The 20,767-nt window shown below is 44.3% G+C and overlaps 1 protein-coding gene across 1 annotated transcript in view; it reads left to right on the top strand.

The window, feature by feature from the left end:
* SHANK1 (SH3 and multiple ankyrin repeat domains 1) overlaps positions 1-20,767 on the top strand; it is a 1,748,119-nt gene that overhangs the window by 1,176,185 nt on the left and 551,167 nt on the right. The window contains exon 16 of the mRNA XM_085616131.1: positions 4,647-4,771. Within this exon, the coding sequence (XP_085472257.1) occupies positions 4,647-4,771 (125 nt within the window). The remainder of the gene's footprint in view (positions 1-4,646; positions 4,772-20,767) is intronic.

Here is a 20,767-nt window from a genome sequence, read left to right as displayed (position 1 = left end):
TAACCAATGCAATGTATGCAATTTTATTTAAAATCCTTTCCGTTCTCAGGACATCATGCTTGTAACCAGGGCATGCTATTGTTTTCTTTTGGATGACATTCAAGGCTTTGCATCGCGGCTCCTGGGTCGTTAGAACTGCGCATGTGAAATGGTCACATGATGCACAAGCTTCAGTCCCGCACAGAGGCCCAAATACGAACTAATAGAGAGGTCAAAGAAAGAGAGTAGTAAAATCAAAAATAAATTATTTCACTGTATACCACTTATCTCTACTCAATTCCCATTTACTTATATAAATCTTTCGCATTAGCATTTTAGTAAACTTACATGGTTTAGTTTCAGCAAAGCATGCACATTATCATGTGAGTTCCAAGCGGCCATTTTAAGGGCAACTGCGCAGCTGCAAAGATTTCCCTCCAAGCAATAGTACGTCATACTGCGTCGATGCAGTAGACGCATGCGCAATGCAGAATCCCGCAGCCATTTTAGAGACACACAGGTTACTTGTTAGTAATACACATATGCAAGCTTCCCTCAAGCTTTAGTATATGGATTTTCTGGTGTGTTATTAGTATTTACGAACATAATTTTTACGGTATTACAAGTTATTTGAGAGGATTGCTTCAGAGGAAGTCTCTTTTATACGAGTCCTTGCTACACATCACATGCAACTATTATGTTTATGTAAAACCTGCGCACCAGTGGATAAAAAGAATCCTTGTCAGACGTATACAGGGGCTGACATTTAAGCATCTCCATTTGTTGTGTTGTGTGTATTTGTCTACATAGGAGTTTTTGTTGAGCACTGACCTAAGTAGAGAGTGTAACTTGGGTGGGAGACTTGTTTATGCAAATCCCTTGTCTCTCCTGAAATGTTTTACTTGCATCTGATTTTCGTTTCATGGGTCCCTCACCCTAAATTCAATTTTTTTTTCTTCTGAAATTGTTAAAGTCAACCAACTCCTTTGCCTAATATCTCAAGTTTATTTCTTGTCCTCATCTCTCCAGGAGCTGTGCTGTCTCTTTTGGTTGAATCTGATCGCTCTCCCAATGCCCTAATCCTTCTGTTAAACTTTTGAATTGACCAAATAGACCAGAATTTGGTGGGCAGGGTACTCCGTAGCATGCGACGGAGTAACCTGCCATCAAACCCTGGGTCCACAAGCCTCTTTTAGAGATGGTCAGGCCTTATGTATCTCCCATTGCCCAACGAAGTAGGGGCATCGGAGGAAAGACGAAACACCTTATTTAGGCTGACTATGTGACGTCTTTTTTTTGCTCAATACCGGCAGGGAACAACCTAAAGGGGAGGAACAGGGAAAAAATTGTTACACCCACTTCATGTGGGGAAAACTCCCAGGGTGTTATGGGGGCTCATTTGTTGTTTGTTTTTCTGAAACAAGCGCTCGCTTCGGGAATATGGGTCTAAGAAACAATTTATTTTTTAAGGTATTGTGGTTGGCGGTCAAAACAGCCAGTGGCCGTCCACCAAACGTTTTATGTGTTAGAAAGAAACCACTGTGACGGCATTTTTTTCTTTTCAATTACAGAGATAACAGCACTAAATCTGGTGAATGATAGTCCAGCAAGGTGTTGAAGGTAATGTCCTTCACCAACCTGACGAACTGTACTTTGTCCACCATACTGAAATTACACCCCTGGTTGTTTCTCATTAGAGGTCAAAGGCCAGAGTCAGACAGCTATTTGCACATCTAACCGATAATTTTGGGAGGCAATAGAAGCACTCACTATGGAAAATTCAACTTTGTGATTTTAACTACACTGATAAATGGATTTATTACCATTTGAAACGACACCATTGTGAGTAGCTCAGAAATTAGGGTCTAGATATTGGAGCTGAAATCAAAGATTATAACCAGTACCTCTTCCCCCTGTCTCCGCCCAATCCAGGCATTATGATTAAAAGTCCACAGAATGGCTAATAAGCGAAACCAGGAACACTGTCTGTTACAGCATTCTGGCTATCGATTATAGAGACTTTTCTGTGTACATTTTCCACCTGCTTTTAGCTATTCGACGATGCCACCAGACTATGGTTGATTTTACAGTGTACACTAATGACCTAGCACATTGGCCTGGTATTCCCATGAACTGTGGCTTACGGTGCAGGAACAATGGCTCGTTCGTAATCAGCTGGAGCAGTATTGCCTAGAAAATAAAAGAATTACGGAAAACTTCCTCTGTGCTGTTTCTTGTGTGCTAACTGATTTTCTTTCTCTTTGAAAATTGAACCTGAAATGGTCTTATGAGTCGCGCAGTCATTTGTAAATTGGAGCCTACCATCTAAAGGGATACTGCGAAGGGTCTGGTGCACCTTCTACATTTGGTTTCTTTCATGTAGCCTTTCTGTCAATCTCAGAGCAGCCTTCTGCGCTCTAGAAGCTAGGTGGTATGTTCAGGACGTGGATAGCCTCGTGTCAAAGTAATTATTGTAATCCTATCTGCAGTTGCTGTAAGCTATAAAATCCTTGTTGTGACCACTGTTCGGAATTAGTAGCAGCATTGCTAGTAGCCAGAAATTAACAACCCTGCTTTCTGTATCTCCCAAATTCCCAATCTTTGATATTGGTAGAATAAATTATGGTAAGAAAATTGGCAGTCCATTAAAGAAAAGATCTCTACCTTTCCAGTACCATTCCTGAGCAAGAAATGTTTTACCACACGTAAACCTGCTGCCAAACATCTGTCAAAGCTTTCATACTGATCTGCTTCTCAAAATACAACTACTTTGATTTGAATATTGAGTATACAATGAATGGCTAAGTACACCAAAATAAATAAAAAAATATGAGTCAATGGGTTCAGGTAAGTAATACAAAGTATAGGGAAAATCAGTGGGTCTGTTGGGACTGCATTCAGTTGTGGGAATTAGTGCCATGTCAGTTCAGCCTCTGTTATTGGTACCATGTTGGTGGTAGCTGATTGCTTATCTGTTCCGCACATGTGTTCAATGTCTTGTTGGTATTTGCAGTTTTTTTGTCTTCCGTTCATTGTATTTTGACACTGGGATACCGGTGGTTGGTTACTGGTCTCAACTTCTATTTTTGGTACCAGGCTGGTACAGGTTCAGTTCTCATCTTTTCATACCCTGCTTTTGGTGTTGAAATTATGTATTTTGATGTCCTTTCTAGTCAGCCTATGGGTTTACTATTGGTTAGACCTGGTTAGTTCCTTGTCTCTTCGGCCTGTGTGGTTGATGCCAGCCTAATACAAGCTGCTTTTTCCTGTCACCATTTCTTGAATTGGGTGATACGCTATTAATTATTCATTAATTCTTTATTGTTTAAGTTATTATAAACCATAACGATATTCCAATAAAAACTGTAAGAACAATGATAGTAAAACTTAGGAATTTCTTTGTCCTTCAATATATTAAGTGGGTATTTTTGCCAGTTAATTTTACGCTTTGTTATTCAACTGCATCCTAGAATAGAACTGTACTGTCGTATGAAAGACAGTTATGTTAATAATAGTCAACTTCATCTTAAAAACGCTATTAAAAGTGTATAACCAACCCTCTCTTTTTATGATGAGCTGATGCCAGTTGGTTGCTTGCAATTTGTTGGTGTTTGGCTGCTGCAGATTGGTTACTTCTGTTCTGGGTGTCTGTGTTTAGTGTCTAAATTAAGTTATATAATTTTATTATGTTATTTTTTTGTATGGACTATGTCTTTCTGGTTTCTGATTTCTTCTGACTCTTGTTGATACAAGGCTGGTGCTGATTAGTCCCTTTTCACTCCTGTGATTGCTCGTGCCTTGGACTCATAGAAATCGGGTCCTTTTCTCTACTGCTTGAATTTTGAGTTTGAGTGAGTAAAGGTTTGTTCTTTGTCTCTCCAACTCCTGTTTTATTGGTAGGTTGGAACAGGGTGATTTCATTCTTTGAGTCCATGGAGTGATGTCAGGATGCTACAAGTTGGTTCTGTGTCTATTCATTCTCTGTTTTGATTTGAGGCTGTTACAGGTTGGTTCCTAGTGTTTTTGTGTGTCTTTTGTACCCTTTATGTCTATTCCAGGGTTTGTACATGTTGGTTGCCCATCTCCTCAGTCCTTATTTTTGGTGGTACTTTGGTACACTTGGGACCTGATTCTCAAAGGTAAACTTACATTTTTGTTTGATATTCACAACAGTATTGTACTAGTAGTTTATTTACAACTGAAAAGTCTCCGCACAAAAAAGTGGATAAAATAGAACAGTCCTATCTTTTTACATGTGGAGAATGTGCATGTGCAAAGTTACTACTAGTAAAATACCTTTGTGAACAGTGGACAGTCATAAACCTACACAAAACTGTAAGTTTGCCTGTGAATCAGGCCCCTGTTTTTTTTATGTCTGCAGTTATTGTTTTTGTTTAGGGTTTGGTATATATTTGCCTCACTGCTTGTTTCCTTTGGTTTGATTTCAGGCATTAGCCAATAGGTTCCTAGTATCTCCATGTCTTTGTGAGTTAATATTTTCCCGTCACCTTATGTTGCCTTGATGCAGCTGGATGAAGAAAATGTCCCTCCTTCCAATGTTACTCTGAAAAGGGTTTTATCACTTGACTTTTTCATCCCAGAGGTCGGTGTTGGCCCCGCCAGAGTGTGAATCAATGGTCTAACCAGGTTTCTTTGTGCTTTCACAGCTCAAACTCCGATTGAAGAGTTCACTCCTACTCCAGCGTTCCCAGCCCTACAATACCTGGAGTCTGTGGACGAAGGTGGTGTTGCCTGGCGCGCAGGCCTCCGGATGGGGGACTTCTTGATTGAGGTAACTGATGCATTTCTTGGTCTTCTGTCTATGTTCTTATAGGGTTTTTTGATCACATGTGTCTGTAGTGCAGTAACCTCAAGAAACTTATGGTCATATTTAGAGTTTGGCGGACGTCCCACCCGCCGTATTACAGGTGCATTTTAGTCTATGATAATTAAGCGGCCAGGATATTCACTGTTTCTTAACAAAGTATTACATTCACCAAACTCTAAATAAAGCCGTTAGTAACTTCACTGGCACATTGATGGCAGCGCATGTATGTTACACAGCAACCTCACTCAACTTTTTCACATAATTGATTCATCAGTTACAGAGGATGGGTGCTTTTCTAGTGGCAATAACAACTGCCTGTAGGGTGAGTGAGCTTCAGTCCAACCAAGTTTGTGCTTTCCACCGGGCCTCTTTCCTACCTAAAGTGGTGACCCCCCCTTCCACTTGTGACAATCTGTCACCCATCCCGCCTTTTATGCTCTTCCACATAAGGAGGAGGCGCGACTCCACCGGCTGGACCCGAAAAGAGTGTTGTCATTCTACCTTGACCCACAATAGAGTACTGTATGGACGACCAACACTTCATGGGATATGTAGGAGCTAAAAAAGGTCAGGCAGTTCCGAGAGGGACCATTTCATACCTGGTTGTTCTCTGTATCAAGATCTGCTATGCCCTGGTTAAATAGCATCCCCGTGAGGTCTTACGAGCCCATTCCACCAGAGGAAAAGCTGCAACCACGTTGTTTGCTCGTGGGGTTCCAGTCCTGGACATCTTCGAGGCAACAACGTGGGCGTCCCTGCACCATTTGCCAAACACTACGTTCCTTTACAGTCAGGCCCGTAGGGCAGGCATTTCGCCTGTTCCGTCCTGCAGGACTTCTTAGTTTAGTCAATTTGTCTGAAGCCCACCACCAAGATGGTGTGGCTTTTGGTATCTATTCAAATGTAAGGAATCTGCAGCCATAGATGAATAAGATACTTACCTTTGGTAATGCATTATCTGGTAGAGACAATATCTAGTTGCAGATTCCTTACAGACCCACCCCTGCCTCCCCGCTCTGCGGACACATTTTTAGGGCTAGGTTTGTTCCCATTTCAAGGCCCTAGTTTGGACACACACTAGTAAGTTTAATTCATGGCTCTGCGCTCCTTGCCTGGGTAGCACCTATATATCCAACTGTAATGTCATTTCCGGTGCCAACAAAGATGCCCTGAACGGAACGAAGGCACCTGACGGCACACAGGGTTATGGCTCACTCAAAAGTTTCCGGATCTAGTCTGACACCTGTAAAATTCAAAGTCTAGGAAACTGCAGCCGGATCTTGTCCCTACTAGGTATTAATTACACATAGTCATTGTTTGAATGCTAGAGTCAAACTAGGGATTAGTTAATGAGGATAATCACATTGACCCTAAAGGCCTAATTTAGGGTTTGGCGGGGAGTAGTCCTTCAGTCAGGGTGGCAGAGTCACTGACGGTAGTGATCTCGGTACCTTCAGAGGAATGTTATAATCAAAAAGAGAGAGGAGAACTAGAGAGGCTAGTCCGTTTCCCCAGTTTATGTGTTAGTAATCAATGAGAACTAGCTCTGGTTTAAATTGTTTGTATGTCTGCGGGTGGAAAAAAAAAACATTAGGTTTTTTATGAAAGCCCTCACCCACCAACCTAGTTGGTGGCATGCTTCATCATTGCGCTTCTCTATGAATCCTAGTCAGTCTGTGTGCCTGCGCTTGACTCTGGCTTCATGGGTCCTGCTGATTCAAGTGCCAGTGCTGCTTACCTATAAGTTACTGCTTCTGAATGTTTTGATGCCTGGTTCTCTATGGCTCTTTCTTTATAAATATGACTTTCAAATTGCTTGTGTCTGTTTGCAGCTCTCTATATCTCGTTGACTCCCTGTCTCTGTCAAGGTTTACATACAACTTGAGCCAATTTACATCCATGTGTATGTGTGTGGGCCCATGTGTGTGCATCTGTGTGCCTCTGGGTTTTTGCTGTGCTTTTCTGGGTGTGTGGTGGTTTCAATGAGGCTTAGTCCAAAATTGCATTTTGTAGTTTGTGAATTAGTTCTACAGTAGTACTACTCATGTACTGCAAAATGGCATTTAGAAACCTGCAGGGGGAGATCTCTGTCCCTCCCATCTTTTCTATCCAGTGATGCCTGCACACTAAGTATATGTTTTTGTGATTAATGTTGGAGGGATCTGGAGAAGTGGTTGGAAAATGAAGACTACTTACTTAAAAATAGAAGGGATATAAGAAAGTACGAAGGGTTTAGGGAGGGGAAAAAGGGCTCTAAGGAGGTACATGCAATACAGATATCCACCCACAAAAGAGCAAGACCGTTGACATTCACAAGCTACGCTTCTATAGTTACTGTTCAAAAGGCACAAAACAAGTTGCAGATGTACTCCAGCTCAACCTTGGAGTAAATCTAGCACCACACATGGTCGCTCAGATGTACTAAAAACGCTCTCTCATAGGAAATGAGAGTCAGGGCATGAAATAAAAGTCCATAGAAAATGATGTTGAATTAATGAAATTATTTTTACATTAATAATATATTCATATGATTACAGCTGTATCTCCTTTTTGTCAGATTCATGATGTGCCACTCTACAGATTGTTGTTAAACTTCTTTTATAATTGTGCTAACAAACAATAGACCAAGAGCGTTTCGACCCAGAATGATCATGATCAAGAGTGGCTTGTCTTGTATCTGAAAATATGGAGATCCTATTGCAAATCACTACGGGCATCTGATAATCCTGTGACGGATACCTGCCAGATGCGTCTGTGTGTGCGTGTGTATATGTATATATATATATACAGGGTCCGTATACAACGGGTGTTTCTGTGATCCTCAATTACACATTAAATATGAATGCATCATTTATTTGTATAAATTGCAAATTTAAAAATAACATTTGTTTGCTCGTTTAGAATTACATTTTGTCTTTGTAATGTGACCCTTTCTATGTCAATGAAAAAGTGAATTGGTAACCATGACAACAATGGTAGCGTTTGGAAGTGTATTTAAATTACGGCAATGGCTACATACCTGTGTTAGTGACCAAGGCGGCAAGACCGTCGAAACGCGTCTAGCCTTTTGAGAAGAATAAAGATTTTCTTTGATGTCATTACCCACGGAGTCAGCGCCTTTTCAATCACTGTCCTGAACTGGATTGTACGATGTATATATATATATATATATATATATTCACTTAAAAAAACCATAGGTTTCACACAGGTTATAGTTAGGTGGACATTTCACTCGTAAAAAACCAATGAAATTCCCCCGTTATAGTTAGTTCAGATAACTATAACTCGCACGCCCGCAATCCACTGCTCATGACGTCACACATTACATCACTCATGACATGGTCAATGGCATCACTCATGACATCACTGATGACATCATCCTTGTGATAGAGTTATAGTTATCTGAACTAACTATAACGGGGGAATTTCATTGGTTTTTTACGAGTGAAATGTCCACCTAACTATAACCTGTGTGAAACCTATGGTTTTTTAAAGTGAATTTGCAAGGTTTTTTAAATGCTAATTCCTAACTATAACGTGTGTGAAACCTATGGTTTTTTAAGTGAATTTGTACGTTTTTTTAAATGCTAAGTTATGTATTTATAAATGTTTGGTTTTTTTCAAGGTTTTTCACCGTGCGCGTGCTTTGGGCGCACGGTGCGCTGTGCGCCCCGTGCGCACACACCGCGATTATTTCTGAAAATTATAAAATAAAAATTTCTCCCTTGGGGGTCCTTCTGTGACCCCGTGACAAACGCTAGGGGGTCAGGAACTCTCTTCCCTGCCCCCTTTTCACGTATTCCACCTTTTTTCCACCTTTCCTTTTCCGTGCGACAGACAAAATGGCGGCCGACACTTCCTGATTTCGACCGATTCGAATGTTTACTGACATCTATCAACCAATCAGAATTTCGCTCGTGCACGGCACCGTGCGCGCACAGTGCGCGCACGGTGCGCGCGTATAGATATTTATATGCTTTTAAATGCTATTTTCTCAGGAAATATTGAACAGATTGACACCAGAACTGCAAAAGCACTTCCCTGACCTGAGGACTACCTCTCTGCCAAATTTCAAGTCATTCTGTTCAGCCGTTCGGGCTGTACCTTCGACTAAAGGTCCTATGGAAAAATGCATGGGGATAACGCGTTTTGGGACCCCCCTTTTTTCTCGGCCCCCCCTTGACGAATCACCCCGAGACTTTCAGGGTAGGAGCTGAGCGGAGCGCCCCATTAGTTTTTAAAATTTCGCGAGGATTCGTCACCCGGCGCCAAAGTTATTCAAAATTGAATTTTCAGATTTCCTATGGAAACACGGTCCTAACTATAACTATCTACTGGCGCCCGCCAGTAGATAATATGTATGTATATATATATATATATATATATATATATATATATATATATATATATATACACCATCCAGCTTCCACCGAAGAAGGCACAGACTCAAAAGCTGTCTGAATATGGCATATTTTATTTTCTCAGGTCACCCTCGACCCCTAGAATGAGAGAGACGCGTTTCGGCTTACTAGAAGCCTTTTATCAATCTATATATATATATATATGTATAATGTTGTAACTGCCATTTTCACCTATTACGCCCCTTTAACCATTTTTTACAGTATGTGTGTGTGTATATATACACACGCAGACACACACACGAAAAATAAAGGTTAAAGGGGCATAATAGGTGAATATGTCAGTTACAACATACCATTTTAAACTAACCAAGCCCCCAAAATTCGCCAGTTAAAGTTATCTCAAGTAACTATAACTTGTGCCCTAAAGTAACAATAATTTTCACCCCCATCATGCACAGTGTTATCATAAATGATGTAAATTCAGATATTGCTTTGATATTATACATGGTGCCAAAGAACGTGTCATGAGTGATTGTTAGAAATTGTATTTCTGGTTGGCTAGGCCGTGCCCCTTAGCCAGGCAGAAACCACCGCTCTTGTCAGGGCAAGGGAATTACACGCTGAAGATAACCCCTGCTCACCCCGTTGGTAGCTTGGCGCGTGCAGTAAGGCTTATACCAGAGGCAATGTGTAAAGCGTTTGCGCAACACACTCACACAGCAGCTACACACCAGTCACACCACAAAAGAAACTCCACGCAAGGTTGTGTAAAAATAGCCTTTGTATTATCCATGAAACACATTAGAACGTATTCACATATATACACTGTGCTGCCTGGCACTTGCGATGACTTTACAGGGATTATATACACTACAGGGCCAATTGCCCCACTGTCATAACCATCATAATTCACAGTTAGTGAAGGCAACCGGTAACTTCTGATAAGAGTATACTTAGCACAAAGCATGGGGCATGAACATTGTGATAATCATCAGCATAGCACATTATACATGTACATCCTCAGCACAATGCGCCACAGTAAGCACCTGCCACAGTGCACATCCCTATTGTCACTGGCAGTGTAGCATCCACAGAGTACTCACATCAGGGCATAACACAGCCCCTTGGGCAACCCCCAAGTCTCCCGGCCACATAGAAAGCACACTAAGACCGTAACCAGGGCTCCCACACGTAGACTCCCGGGCAACATGCCCGCCTACTCCAGGCACAATGCAGTAATGCAGGAGGATCTCTTCCCACCCAATACTACTCCTCTTTCTCTGTGAGGAGTGGGGGCCTCCGTCGAGGTTTCCGCTTTTATGCCCCCAAGATTTCAGTAAGCACGCAGCTGCCCGCGACCATGCAGCGCAGCTGCAACTATATAGGCAAATGCGGGAGTTACGTTGGTACTACGAAGGCACCTCAGCGAGGTCATCCAATGGCCCAGCGGGGCTGGGAACCAACAGTACTGCCCGCATCCTTGCAAGGGGCACCCTTGAGACCTTGCTTGATCTCTAGCGGCCACGCCCCCAAAATATATACTCCTGCAGCAGGTGCCCGCGGCGTGAGGAAAGACGGCTCACTCCCAACCAGGTGGTCTGTCGGGGCAGTTACCTCTCAAGGGTTGCCTGCTCTCCACTCTGTATCCGGCGACACACAAGGCTCTTTGGTTAGGTCCCTCGGGGACGGACAGGCATGGAGCGAGGTCTCCGGCTCACCACTTCTTGGGCTCACTTTCGAGAATGCGGTCCCATTTGGCTCCACCCACCACGGGCTCAGGCAGTACGAGTGGCTCTCTCCATCTGACGGGAGCCCCGCCCACGAACAGGCGTCCTCCGCCTGACTTCTGGTCCATGTTGCGGCTGTTCTCGCCGCGTTTGAAGCAAGAGCCCACATCTTAGCTTCAGGACCGTGACTAAAGGTGCCCACCACAAACTCCTGGTTGGCAGACACAGCACAGAGAAGCAAGCCCACACAACGGCTTGGGGACCATGCGGGGTTCTCCTCCTCCTCACGAGAGCCCTGTCCACAACCAGGCAGCTCCGCCTGGCTTCCTGTTCACAGCACTCATTATGAGCAAAGTTGGAGCCCCCTCCTTGGGCTCTGGAAATATAATTAGAAAAGCGCCAATCACACGCTTTTGGTGTGCGGCACAGCGCTGAGGGGCACAGCCGTGACAAAGTGCTCCTCTCGCTCCAGGGCGGTGTAACCAGCACAGCCCTCACCACACTCATGGATTTCAGGCCCCACAGGGCAGAGCCGGACCCAGGCAGGCCAGCTTCCAGGGCCCTCCAGCAGAGGGAGAGTCCTTTGTGGCGTTTCCTCCTGGCACCCAGCAGTCATTCAGCAAGCACACTTGTCTGCACTATTATGGTGACATATAATAAAATGATGAAGCTGTAACTTCGCGTCCTTGGAATCTATTTTAACAAAAAATGGTGGTCCGTACCTGTTCTGCTCTCCTGTGGAACGATATCCAGAACAATAGGAAATACTATATATATATATATATATATATATATATATATATATATATATATATATATATATATTATCTACTGGCGGTCGCCAGTAGATAGTTATAGTTAGGACCGTGTTTCCATAGGAAATCCGCAACATTCTATTTGGAATAACTTTGGCGCCGGTTGACGAATCCTCGCGAAATTTTCAAAATAGGTGGGGCGCTCCGCTCCGCTCCTACCCTGAAAGTCTCGGGGGGATTCGTCAAGCGGGGGCTGAGAAAAAAGGGGGGTCCCAAAACGCGTTTTCCCCATGCAATTTTCCATAGGGACCTTTAGTCCAAGGTACAGCCCGAACGGCTGAACAGAATTACTTGAAATTTGGCAGAGAGGTAGTCCTCAGGTCAGGGATGTGCGTTTTGCAGGTCTGGTGTCAATCTGTTCAGTAGTTCCTGAGAAAATCAAAAGTAAAATCATATATATATGTGGGCGGAGCCTAACCACACATCTCATCCTGAGATCTGATTGGCTGTCAGCACTTCATCCAAGAAGTGTTGGCAGCCATCTTGGGACCAATATACATGATAGCACCTCATTAAAAAGCATTGCAGTTAATAGAAGGTTTTAAGACTTTAGTTATATTATAAATCATTTGTTGATGGTACCATACTCATTTTAGGAATTGTGGTATGTTCTAAGGTGATTTCACCATGTGAAAAAGCCTTCTGCTGGGATATCATGATTGAGAGAAAAATATTTTCTCATGCTTTTCCCACAGAGGTTTGGAAGGTGATCTATAAGCTAAACTGAGAGCTTATTTTCGGTAAATTCACATTATCTTTCTCAGTCATGTGAGAATGAAGTCTGACATTCTCAGTAAAACATGTACATCCAACAAGGGCAGAGACTGTCAGTTGATTCCTTTGTGTTCTACTGCAGCTTCCCAGAGTGTTCCAAAGAACAACTAGAGCGCTAACAGTCCTACTTATGATAAACGTATGGCACACCTGAAGCCATCTTACTTGGATTAAAGTGGTAACTCTAAAAACATTTAATTTAAAAAGGAACAAAATGAGGGGGTTCATTTTTCCATAAAAAGTATGATTAGTGCTGCAGAAAGAAAAATTAGGGCACATTTTGAGTGACTTCTCAAATCCTCTTCTATTTCATTAAAAAATACTGACATGCAGACTGAAACATGCACTTTCAATACCAGCAGCAGTTTTCCCTGATGAGCAGTAGCTTTACTACAGTGATCTAATGAGCAAAAAGAGTGCTAACATTCTGAATTTATGGCAAATGTGTGACACATCTGAATGCCTTTGGAATCAAAGTAAAAAACTGAAAGTATTTCCTACTGAAGAGACTGCAGTAAATGAGGAAATTAGGAAACTTCATAACAAATAAGTCTGCCAAGATGGCCACCAGAGACAATAGAGCCCAAATGTAGCCCAAATATCACCCAGATGTAGCCCAAGTATAGCCCAATGACAGAATGTCCCAGAGTGTTCTTAAAAACAACTAGAGCGCTTACTGTCTTCATTATGACAAAAGTATGGCACACCTGAAGCCATCTTGATTGGAATAAACTGGTAACACTTAAAACATTTAATTTAAAAAGGAACACAATGAGGGGGTTCATTTTGCCATAGAAATTATGATTAATGCTGAAGAAAGAAAATGAGGGCACATTTTGAGTGACTTCTCAAATCCTCTTCTATTTCATTAAAAAATTCTGACATGCAGACTGAAACATGCACTTTTAATACCAGGAGCAGACTTCCATGGTGAACAGTAGTTTTACTACAGTGATCTAATGAGCAACTAGAGTGCTACCATTCAGAATTTATGGCAAATGTGTGACATATCTGAATACCTTCATGATGGAATCAAAGTAAAAAACTGAAAACATTTCCTACTGAGGAGACTGCAGTACATGAGGAAATTAGGAAACTTCATAACAAATAAATCTCCCAAGATGGCCACCGGAGAAAAAAGAGCCCAAATGTAGCCCAAAATCACCCAGATGTAGCCCAAATATAGCCCAATGACAGAAGTGTGCAAAACACTTATTATTTTGTGTTTTTGCAGTGTTATATAGTGCAGACTTGTCAGGTATTGGAGTGCTTTACATGAGCATTGGTTACATCACACAAGAACAAATTCATTTTGGTTGTAGACATGGGGAGACTAAGTGATTTGACCAGAATCACAGAATGTCGAGCTGAAGCAGAAACTCCAACCTGGTTCCCCAGTTGCAAAGTCTGCAGTTCTGGAAGTAACACCACATCCTCTCCCCTAAGTGCAACATTTAATCAAGTGGTCAACTGGATAAAAAAACATAAAGGTAACAAATAATTTAAAAGTGCTTTCTCGCTATTTGAAAACTCAGAAAATATGTCCTTATTTTAGTCTTTTAGAGCACTAACCATAATTTTGATGCCAATAAGACCCTATCATACATGTAATTTCTAAAGGAAATGCTCTAGGTATTACAGTTTTGATTACATCAAGATGACGTCAGGCGTTCCACACTTTTGTAATAAATATAGAATGTTAGCAATCTAGTTGTTCATTAGGATACTGTTGAGAGGCAGAGGCCAGGGGCACGGACTCTGAAAATTGAAGGCAGGTAGGAGGGTGCAAAGGCAACAATTTAACCACACTGAGCAGGCAGGAAGGGCCGTGGATGCACAACAGACTATGGAGGGCAGTGGAAAGGGGGGCAGGGGCAACAAACTAACAAAACAGGACTTGCAAGAGAGGCTGTGGCAATGTAATAGACCATTGTGGGCAGAAGGAAGAGGCAATGGTAGTACAACCATACATACCAACAGACCCGATTCAGCCAGGAAACATCCAATGTTTTTAAGCTCAAATGGGCTTTATTTTATCTGTCTCCTGTCTACAATCTCCTCTTTTTCAATGTAACTCAAAGGGGAAAATTAATACCCCAGTTTTTTTTCAAAATCTCCCTCTTACCAAGTTCAAAATATTCGCAAGTATGGTACATCGGATCATGGAAGGAAATGGATAACAGAGGACAGGAGGGACATGGAGAGGTGCACCAAACTGACCCTGCAGGGCAGGCATCAGGGTTTGCAGCAGCACAATACACCACACAGGGCATGCGGGACGGGAGTGCAGCACAACAATCCATAGAAAGCAAGAGGGAGGGGACAGGACCATGCACATGGACAACAGAGAACAGAGGGGCAAGAGGCAGGACCATAATGGACAGACAGGAGAGAAAGCTGCAGCATAACAGACCATAAAGGGCAGGAGGGATGGATCAGGGGCATTACAATGGAACAGACAAGCCAGGAGGGAGGGAGTAGGGGTCTGCACATGTAAACAGAGGGCTGGGGGCACGGGGGCAGGGCAGGAGCAGCAATATAGCCATGGAGGTCAGGTAGGATGGGCACTAGAAGCAAGACACACCATGAAGAGCAACAGTGAGACTGTGATGGCATACACACAGACCATGGAGGGAAGGTGGGAGGGGTTCTGGGGCAGCTAACTGACCACACAGGGAAGGTGGGAGGGGCCATGGCAGCACAGTAGACCATGCATGGCAAGTGGGAGGGTTAGTGGTAGCACAATGGGTATGATGGGCAAGAAGGAGGGTGCAGGGGCATGCACAAAGGACGATGGAGGATAGAAGGGAGGGTCAGGACCTGTGCACAGACAAGAAAGTTCAGGGGAAGGGGCCTCACAACAGACCGCACGGGGCAGGCAGGAGGAGCAGTTGCAGCACAACAGACCAGGGAGGGCAGAAGGGTGTGGCAGTACAATGAACCATGTAGGACAGGAGGAAGAGGATAGGGGCATGGCATGTGGACAGGCAGGGTGGAGGTGGCAGGGACAGGTTACAGTCATCTGACAATGCTAGGCAGGTGGGAGGGGAGTGGCAGCTCAACAGAACACTCAGAGTAGATAGGAGTGGAAGGTCCATGGAACATGGTGGGCAAAAAGGATGGAGCAGGGGCATACACAAAGACATCAGAGGGCAGGGGGAAGGAGAATAGGGGCAGCAAGCTAAGCACAGAGTTTAAGCAGGAGGTCAATGATGGGGCATAGAATTGGGCAATGGAGGGCAGGAGGAGTGGACTGGTACATCATACTAAATTGAGGGCAGTGGCAGCACATCAGACCATGCATGGCAGGAGGGAGGAGGCTAGTCCATGGATTCACACAACAGAGGATAGGGAGGAGGGGGATGGGGCAGCAAGCTAACTGTTCAGAGAAGGCGGGTATTAGGAACTTTATTGTTTTTAAAACGTGTGTCTGTGCGAACTACTTAAAATATGAACAAGTATGCAGCATAATCTCACTTTTATTCAGGAAGAAGAGGACGTTTGTGACTGTGACTCCGGGCTCACTTGGCAGAAACACCCCCTGACCCTCCACCCCCTATCGCAAAATGTAATGCCCGTGAAAAGGGTAGGTGAACACAGTGTTATATAGAACATAGTCCCGAGAGCACGATTGAAAATGAAAACTAGATATAGTGTATGGTATAAACTATGCACCAAAAAGTGTGATATAAGATGAACCGGGCGTGAAATATAATATGCAATACATTGTGCGCAATGACAGATTCATTGGAGAGCGCGAGATAGCACAGGCACTAGCGCGTGCTATGCGATATGCGCCTTGGAGTGTAATATGCACAGGGCAGTGTTGTGTAACCTAACTAGTCTCTAAAGTTGTAATATAAAATATGTGCTGGGGAGTGTAACGTTGCATATGCACTGTGACAAAGATATGGATACCAGATTGTAATATGTATGGCATAGCACTGTGCGTTATAACATAGGCATCGAGGAAGGCACGTTAGATGGGGCAATATAACCCGTGCGAAGACAAGTGTGGCATGACATATTCACGGGGTGGTGTTACAGTGCACATGGGCTAGAGAGTGTCATAGCATATTGACTAGCTAGTGGAATACAACACAGAGGTGTGTGGCACTCAGCAGGCAATGGTGGGTGTAACACAGCATTGGGCTCTGCCAGGAGCGCGCTGTGACTCTCAAGTGATGTTCGTCCCCTTTCCAGAGAGTAAAATAAAAAGTATTACACATCCGGCAGTGGATGTGTGTTTTATTAACCGTGAGGGGGGTTTCTTGCATAGTTTTGGTCAAATTTTTGTCGAATCCCCTTTGAATGGCTTGGTGTGCATGTGTATTAAATGTGCCCATCAATAGCTACCCATGTTTGTATAAATAAACGACAAGGGTGTCTACCGGGATTAGGCACGGTAGGGCATCAGACATGTCAGAGCTTCACTAGTGGTGTAAATACATTCCACGTGGATTCATTGTATGCATAGTCGCCTTTTAATGAATATCACGCAATTGGTCATGGTGATAGGTACGTACGGTTTGTCCAGCATGTCCTAGGTGTGTCTATAAATATATATTTTTTAAAAATAATAAAAAACAGTGGCCAGCCCTGGGGATTGGGGTCAAAAAAATATAATTAGGAGACAGGCCCTGGGGGATGGGGTCATCAGGGCCAATAAATTAGAATAAGAAGGGGAACCACACAGCCCCCCTTCTTAAAAAATTAAAATAAATAAAAGACTGGCATCGTGCCGGAGGCCACGCCCCCTCCTTGCAGCACTCTGCAAACGCGCCCCCTGGCGAGTTGTAAGTTGGGGAATTAATTCCTCTTCAATACTGAGGGTCCCTGAGGGCCAACTAGCCCAACAGGCATCTCCAGTATGCACCAGGGAGCTGCGCTGCAGACAGGTGTTCTGAGGCCAAGCCCCTTTTTACACCTCTCTGCAACGCAGCTCTGTGGCGCTTACTGGAGGTACCTAGTGGTCTAGTTTGACCCTAGGGACCCTTAGGATTCAAGGGGACTTAATCTCTCAACTTAGAACAGCCACAGGGCGCGTTTACACAGTGTTGAAGGGAGGGGACGGGGCCTGAGGTGACGTGTGCAAACACGCACTATGGCACGTTTTAAATTGGGGATATAATTTTCCTTCAATACTGAGGGCCCTTGGGGGCTAACTAGCCCACCAAGTGCTTCCAGTAAGCGCCACTGAGCTGCATTGCAGAGAGGTGGTCCAGGCCGTGCCACTTTTTACACCTCTCTGCAACGCAGCTCTGTGGCACTTACTGGAGGTACCTAGTGGGCTAGTTGGACCCTAGGGACCCTCAGGATTCAAATGAACTTAATCTCCCAACTAAAAACGGACACAGGGCGTGTTTACACAGTGGTGAAGGGAGGGGACGGGGCCTGAGTTAACGTGTGCAAAAACGCCCTGTGGCCTGTTTTAAGAGGTAGTTTTAATCCCCCTGCCCTATTGTATACTAGGGGCTTACAGAGGAGGTCATGCTAATCACAGGGGAACCCCAACGCATAATGTTCCCTAGTGTATGTAGGTGTTTTCACTGTATTCTTAGTGTCTTTTAACATAGCACTGGCACTAGGACTGGTTAGTCAGACTCAGTTACCACCAGTATCCGTCTGAAAAAGTTGAGGGTACAGGATGATTTTGCAACAAGGCTTCTTTCTGCTCTTCTTTTTGTTCTTTCTGCACGTTATCCTTCTTCCTGCACTTTTCTTCGTCTTTGAGGACTTCTGTTGCTTCTTTCTGCACTTCTTTTTTTTCTTTCTGTGCATTTTTTCTTCTTTCTGCACATGTCCTATCTCTGTAGGCATAGTTAGAAATTAGCATTTAAAAAACCTTTGAAATTCACAGAAAAAAACATAGGTTTCAGGCACGTTATAGTTAGGAATTAGCATTTAAAAAACCTCAGAAATTCACTGAAAAAACCATAGTTTTCAGGGGTGTTATAGTTAGCTGGACTTTTGATATCATGAGTGATGTCACTGACCATGTCATGAGTGATGTAATATGTGACATCATCAGCAGTGCATTGCGGGCGCGCGAGTTATAGTTAGCTGAACTAACTATAACGTGGGAATTTCCATGCTTTTGTACAAGTGAAAAGTCCAGCTAACTATAACACCCCTGAAACCTATGGTTTTTTCAGTGAATTTCTGAGGTTATATATATATATCTTCTTCACAAGGACGCTCCGTCCATCCTCCAAGGCCCGGAAGAGCTCTATTCTCCACACAATTCAAATAAAGCGCACTCTCAGAGCGATATACGCAGCAGTGCATCAATTTCATAATCAGTAATGTGTTTCGACTGCAAACAGTCTTGCTCACACAGGGAATGAATCCTAGCAGCTCAGTAACATAACTTAGTATGATATGGAAAAAGGACTCACATGTAGTTTCAATTTATTAGATGACGGCGGCCATGTTGAAACATATAAGTTATGCAATCAAAGTGTAAAAACAACCAAGTTTCCTCATGCGCAAAGACACAAGTTCGTTACATTTGCAAATTGAAACTGTCAAAGTTCTAGACATGTCGTCCCGATATCTCTCAATATAGTTTTGAGACTATAGACCCCAGTGAGACTAGGTGTAGGGACGAATCCTGGCCCTTTTTCCAGCACTTTAAGTTTGGTTGATGATAGAGTCTTGTCTGTCAAATTGACTACTAGGCCGCCATCGCACCCGAACTAGGACGGACCACCAACGCCTCCTTCAGATCCCGTATCTGCCCAGACAACTGGAAACGGGCGGAGGTTAAACCTCTCCTCAAGAAACCAATGGCCGACCTAACATACCTGAAAAACTACCGGCCCATCTCTGTCCTCCCCTTCGCGGCCAAAGTCACCGAGAGACTCGTAAACGCCCAGCTGACCGCCTTCATTGAAGAGAACTCCATCCTAGACGCCTCCCAGTCTGGATTCCGCAGCAACCACAGCACCGACACCGCCCTCCTCGCCTCCACTGAAGACATCTGCATGCTACTCGACCAGGGACACACTGCGGCCCTCATCCTCCTAGACCTCTCCGCAGCCTTCGACATTGTTTCACACCGCATGCTCGCATCCAGACTTCACGACGCGGGGATACAAGGAGCCGCCCTCGACTGGATCCAATCTTTTCTATCCAGCAGAACCCAGAGGATCAGACTCCCTCCCTTCCTCTCCGAACCCACCAACATCAACTGCGGAGTACCCCAAGGATCATCGCTCAGCCCCACGCTCTTCAAAATCTACATGGCCCCCCTCACCGCCATCGTCAGACAGCATGGGCTTAGCATTGTATCTTATGCCGACGACACACAACTCATCCTCTCACTCTTGAAGAATCCCGAAGACATCAGACTCTGTTTCCAGGAAGGAATGAAGAACATGGCAGCCTGGATGAAAGACAGCTGTTTGAAGCTCAACTCAGAGAAGACCGAGGTCTTCATCCTCGGACCCTGCACCTCCGCCTGGGACAACACCTGGTGGCCCTAGGGAATCCACCCACCCCTACAGACCACACACAAAACCTCAGCATCATCCTCGACGCCTCCCTCTCCATGACCCGCCAGATCAACGCCGTCACTTCAACCAGTTTCAAATGCCTGTGCATCCTCCGCAAGACCTTTAAATGGATCCCACCCAATTGCAGAAGGACCGTTACCCATGCGCTCATAACCAGCAGACTGGACTACGGAAACGCCCTATAAGCCGGAATCAACAGAACTCTGCTGCACAGACTCCAGACCATCAAGAACGCCGCGGCTAGACTCGTCCTCGGGGCACCGTGTCTCAAACGCATGACCCAAAACCTACGAGAACTCCACTGGCTCCCTGTCGAGAAGAGGGTCACCTTCAAACTCCTCACCCACGCCTACAAATCCCTCTACAACATTGGACCCAAATACTTCAACTAGAGAGTACCCTTCCACGCACCCAAGAGGAAACTCCGCTCCGCCGACCTCGCCCTGGCAGAGGTCCCCCGCATCCATAGAAACAGAACAGGAGAAGATTCTTCTCCTACATCGCAGCTGAGACCTGGAACGAACTCCCGGTGAACATCAGCTGCTCCCCGACCTTGCACACGTTCAGGAAGGACCTCAAGACCTGGCTCTTCGACTGATCTGGAGCTGCTCTCTCCCTCCACACCCCCCAGCGCCTTGAGACCCTCGCGGGTGAGTAGCACGCTTTATAAACCACTGATTAATTGATTGATTGATAGGCAGGGCGGTTGCTGGTTCCCGGGTCGTTCTGGGGGTCCCCGTTGTCATCCTTGTGAGTTCTAGTGGGT

The sequence above is a fragment of the Triturus cristatus genome, chromosome 7 (genome assembly GCF_964204655.1).
Source record: "Triturus cristatus chromosome 7, aTriCri1.1, whole genome shotgun sequence".
Taxonomy (NCBI): domain Eukaryota; kingdom Metazoa; phylum Chordata; class Amphibia; order Caudata; family Salamandridae; genus Triturus; species Triturus cristatus.
Note: the sequence above shows the minus strand (reverse complement) of the source record. Positions and strands in the feature narration are given on the sequence as shown.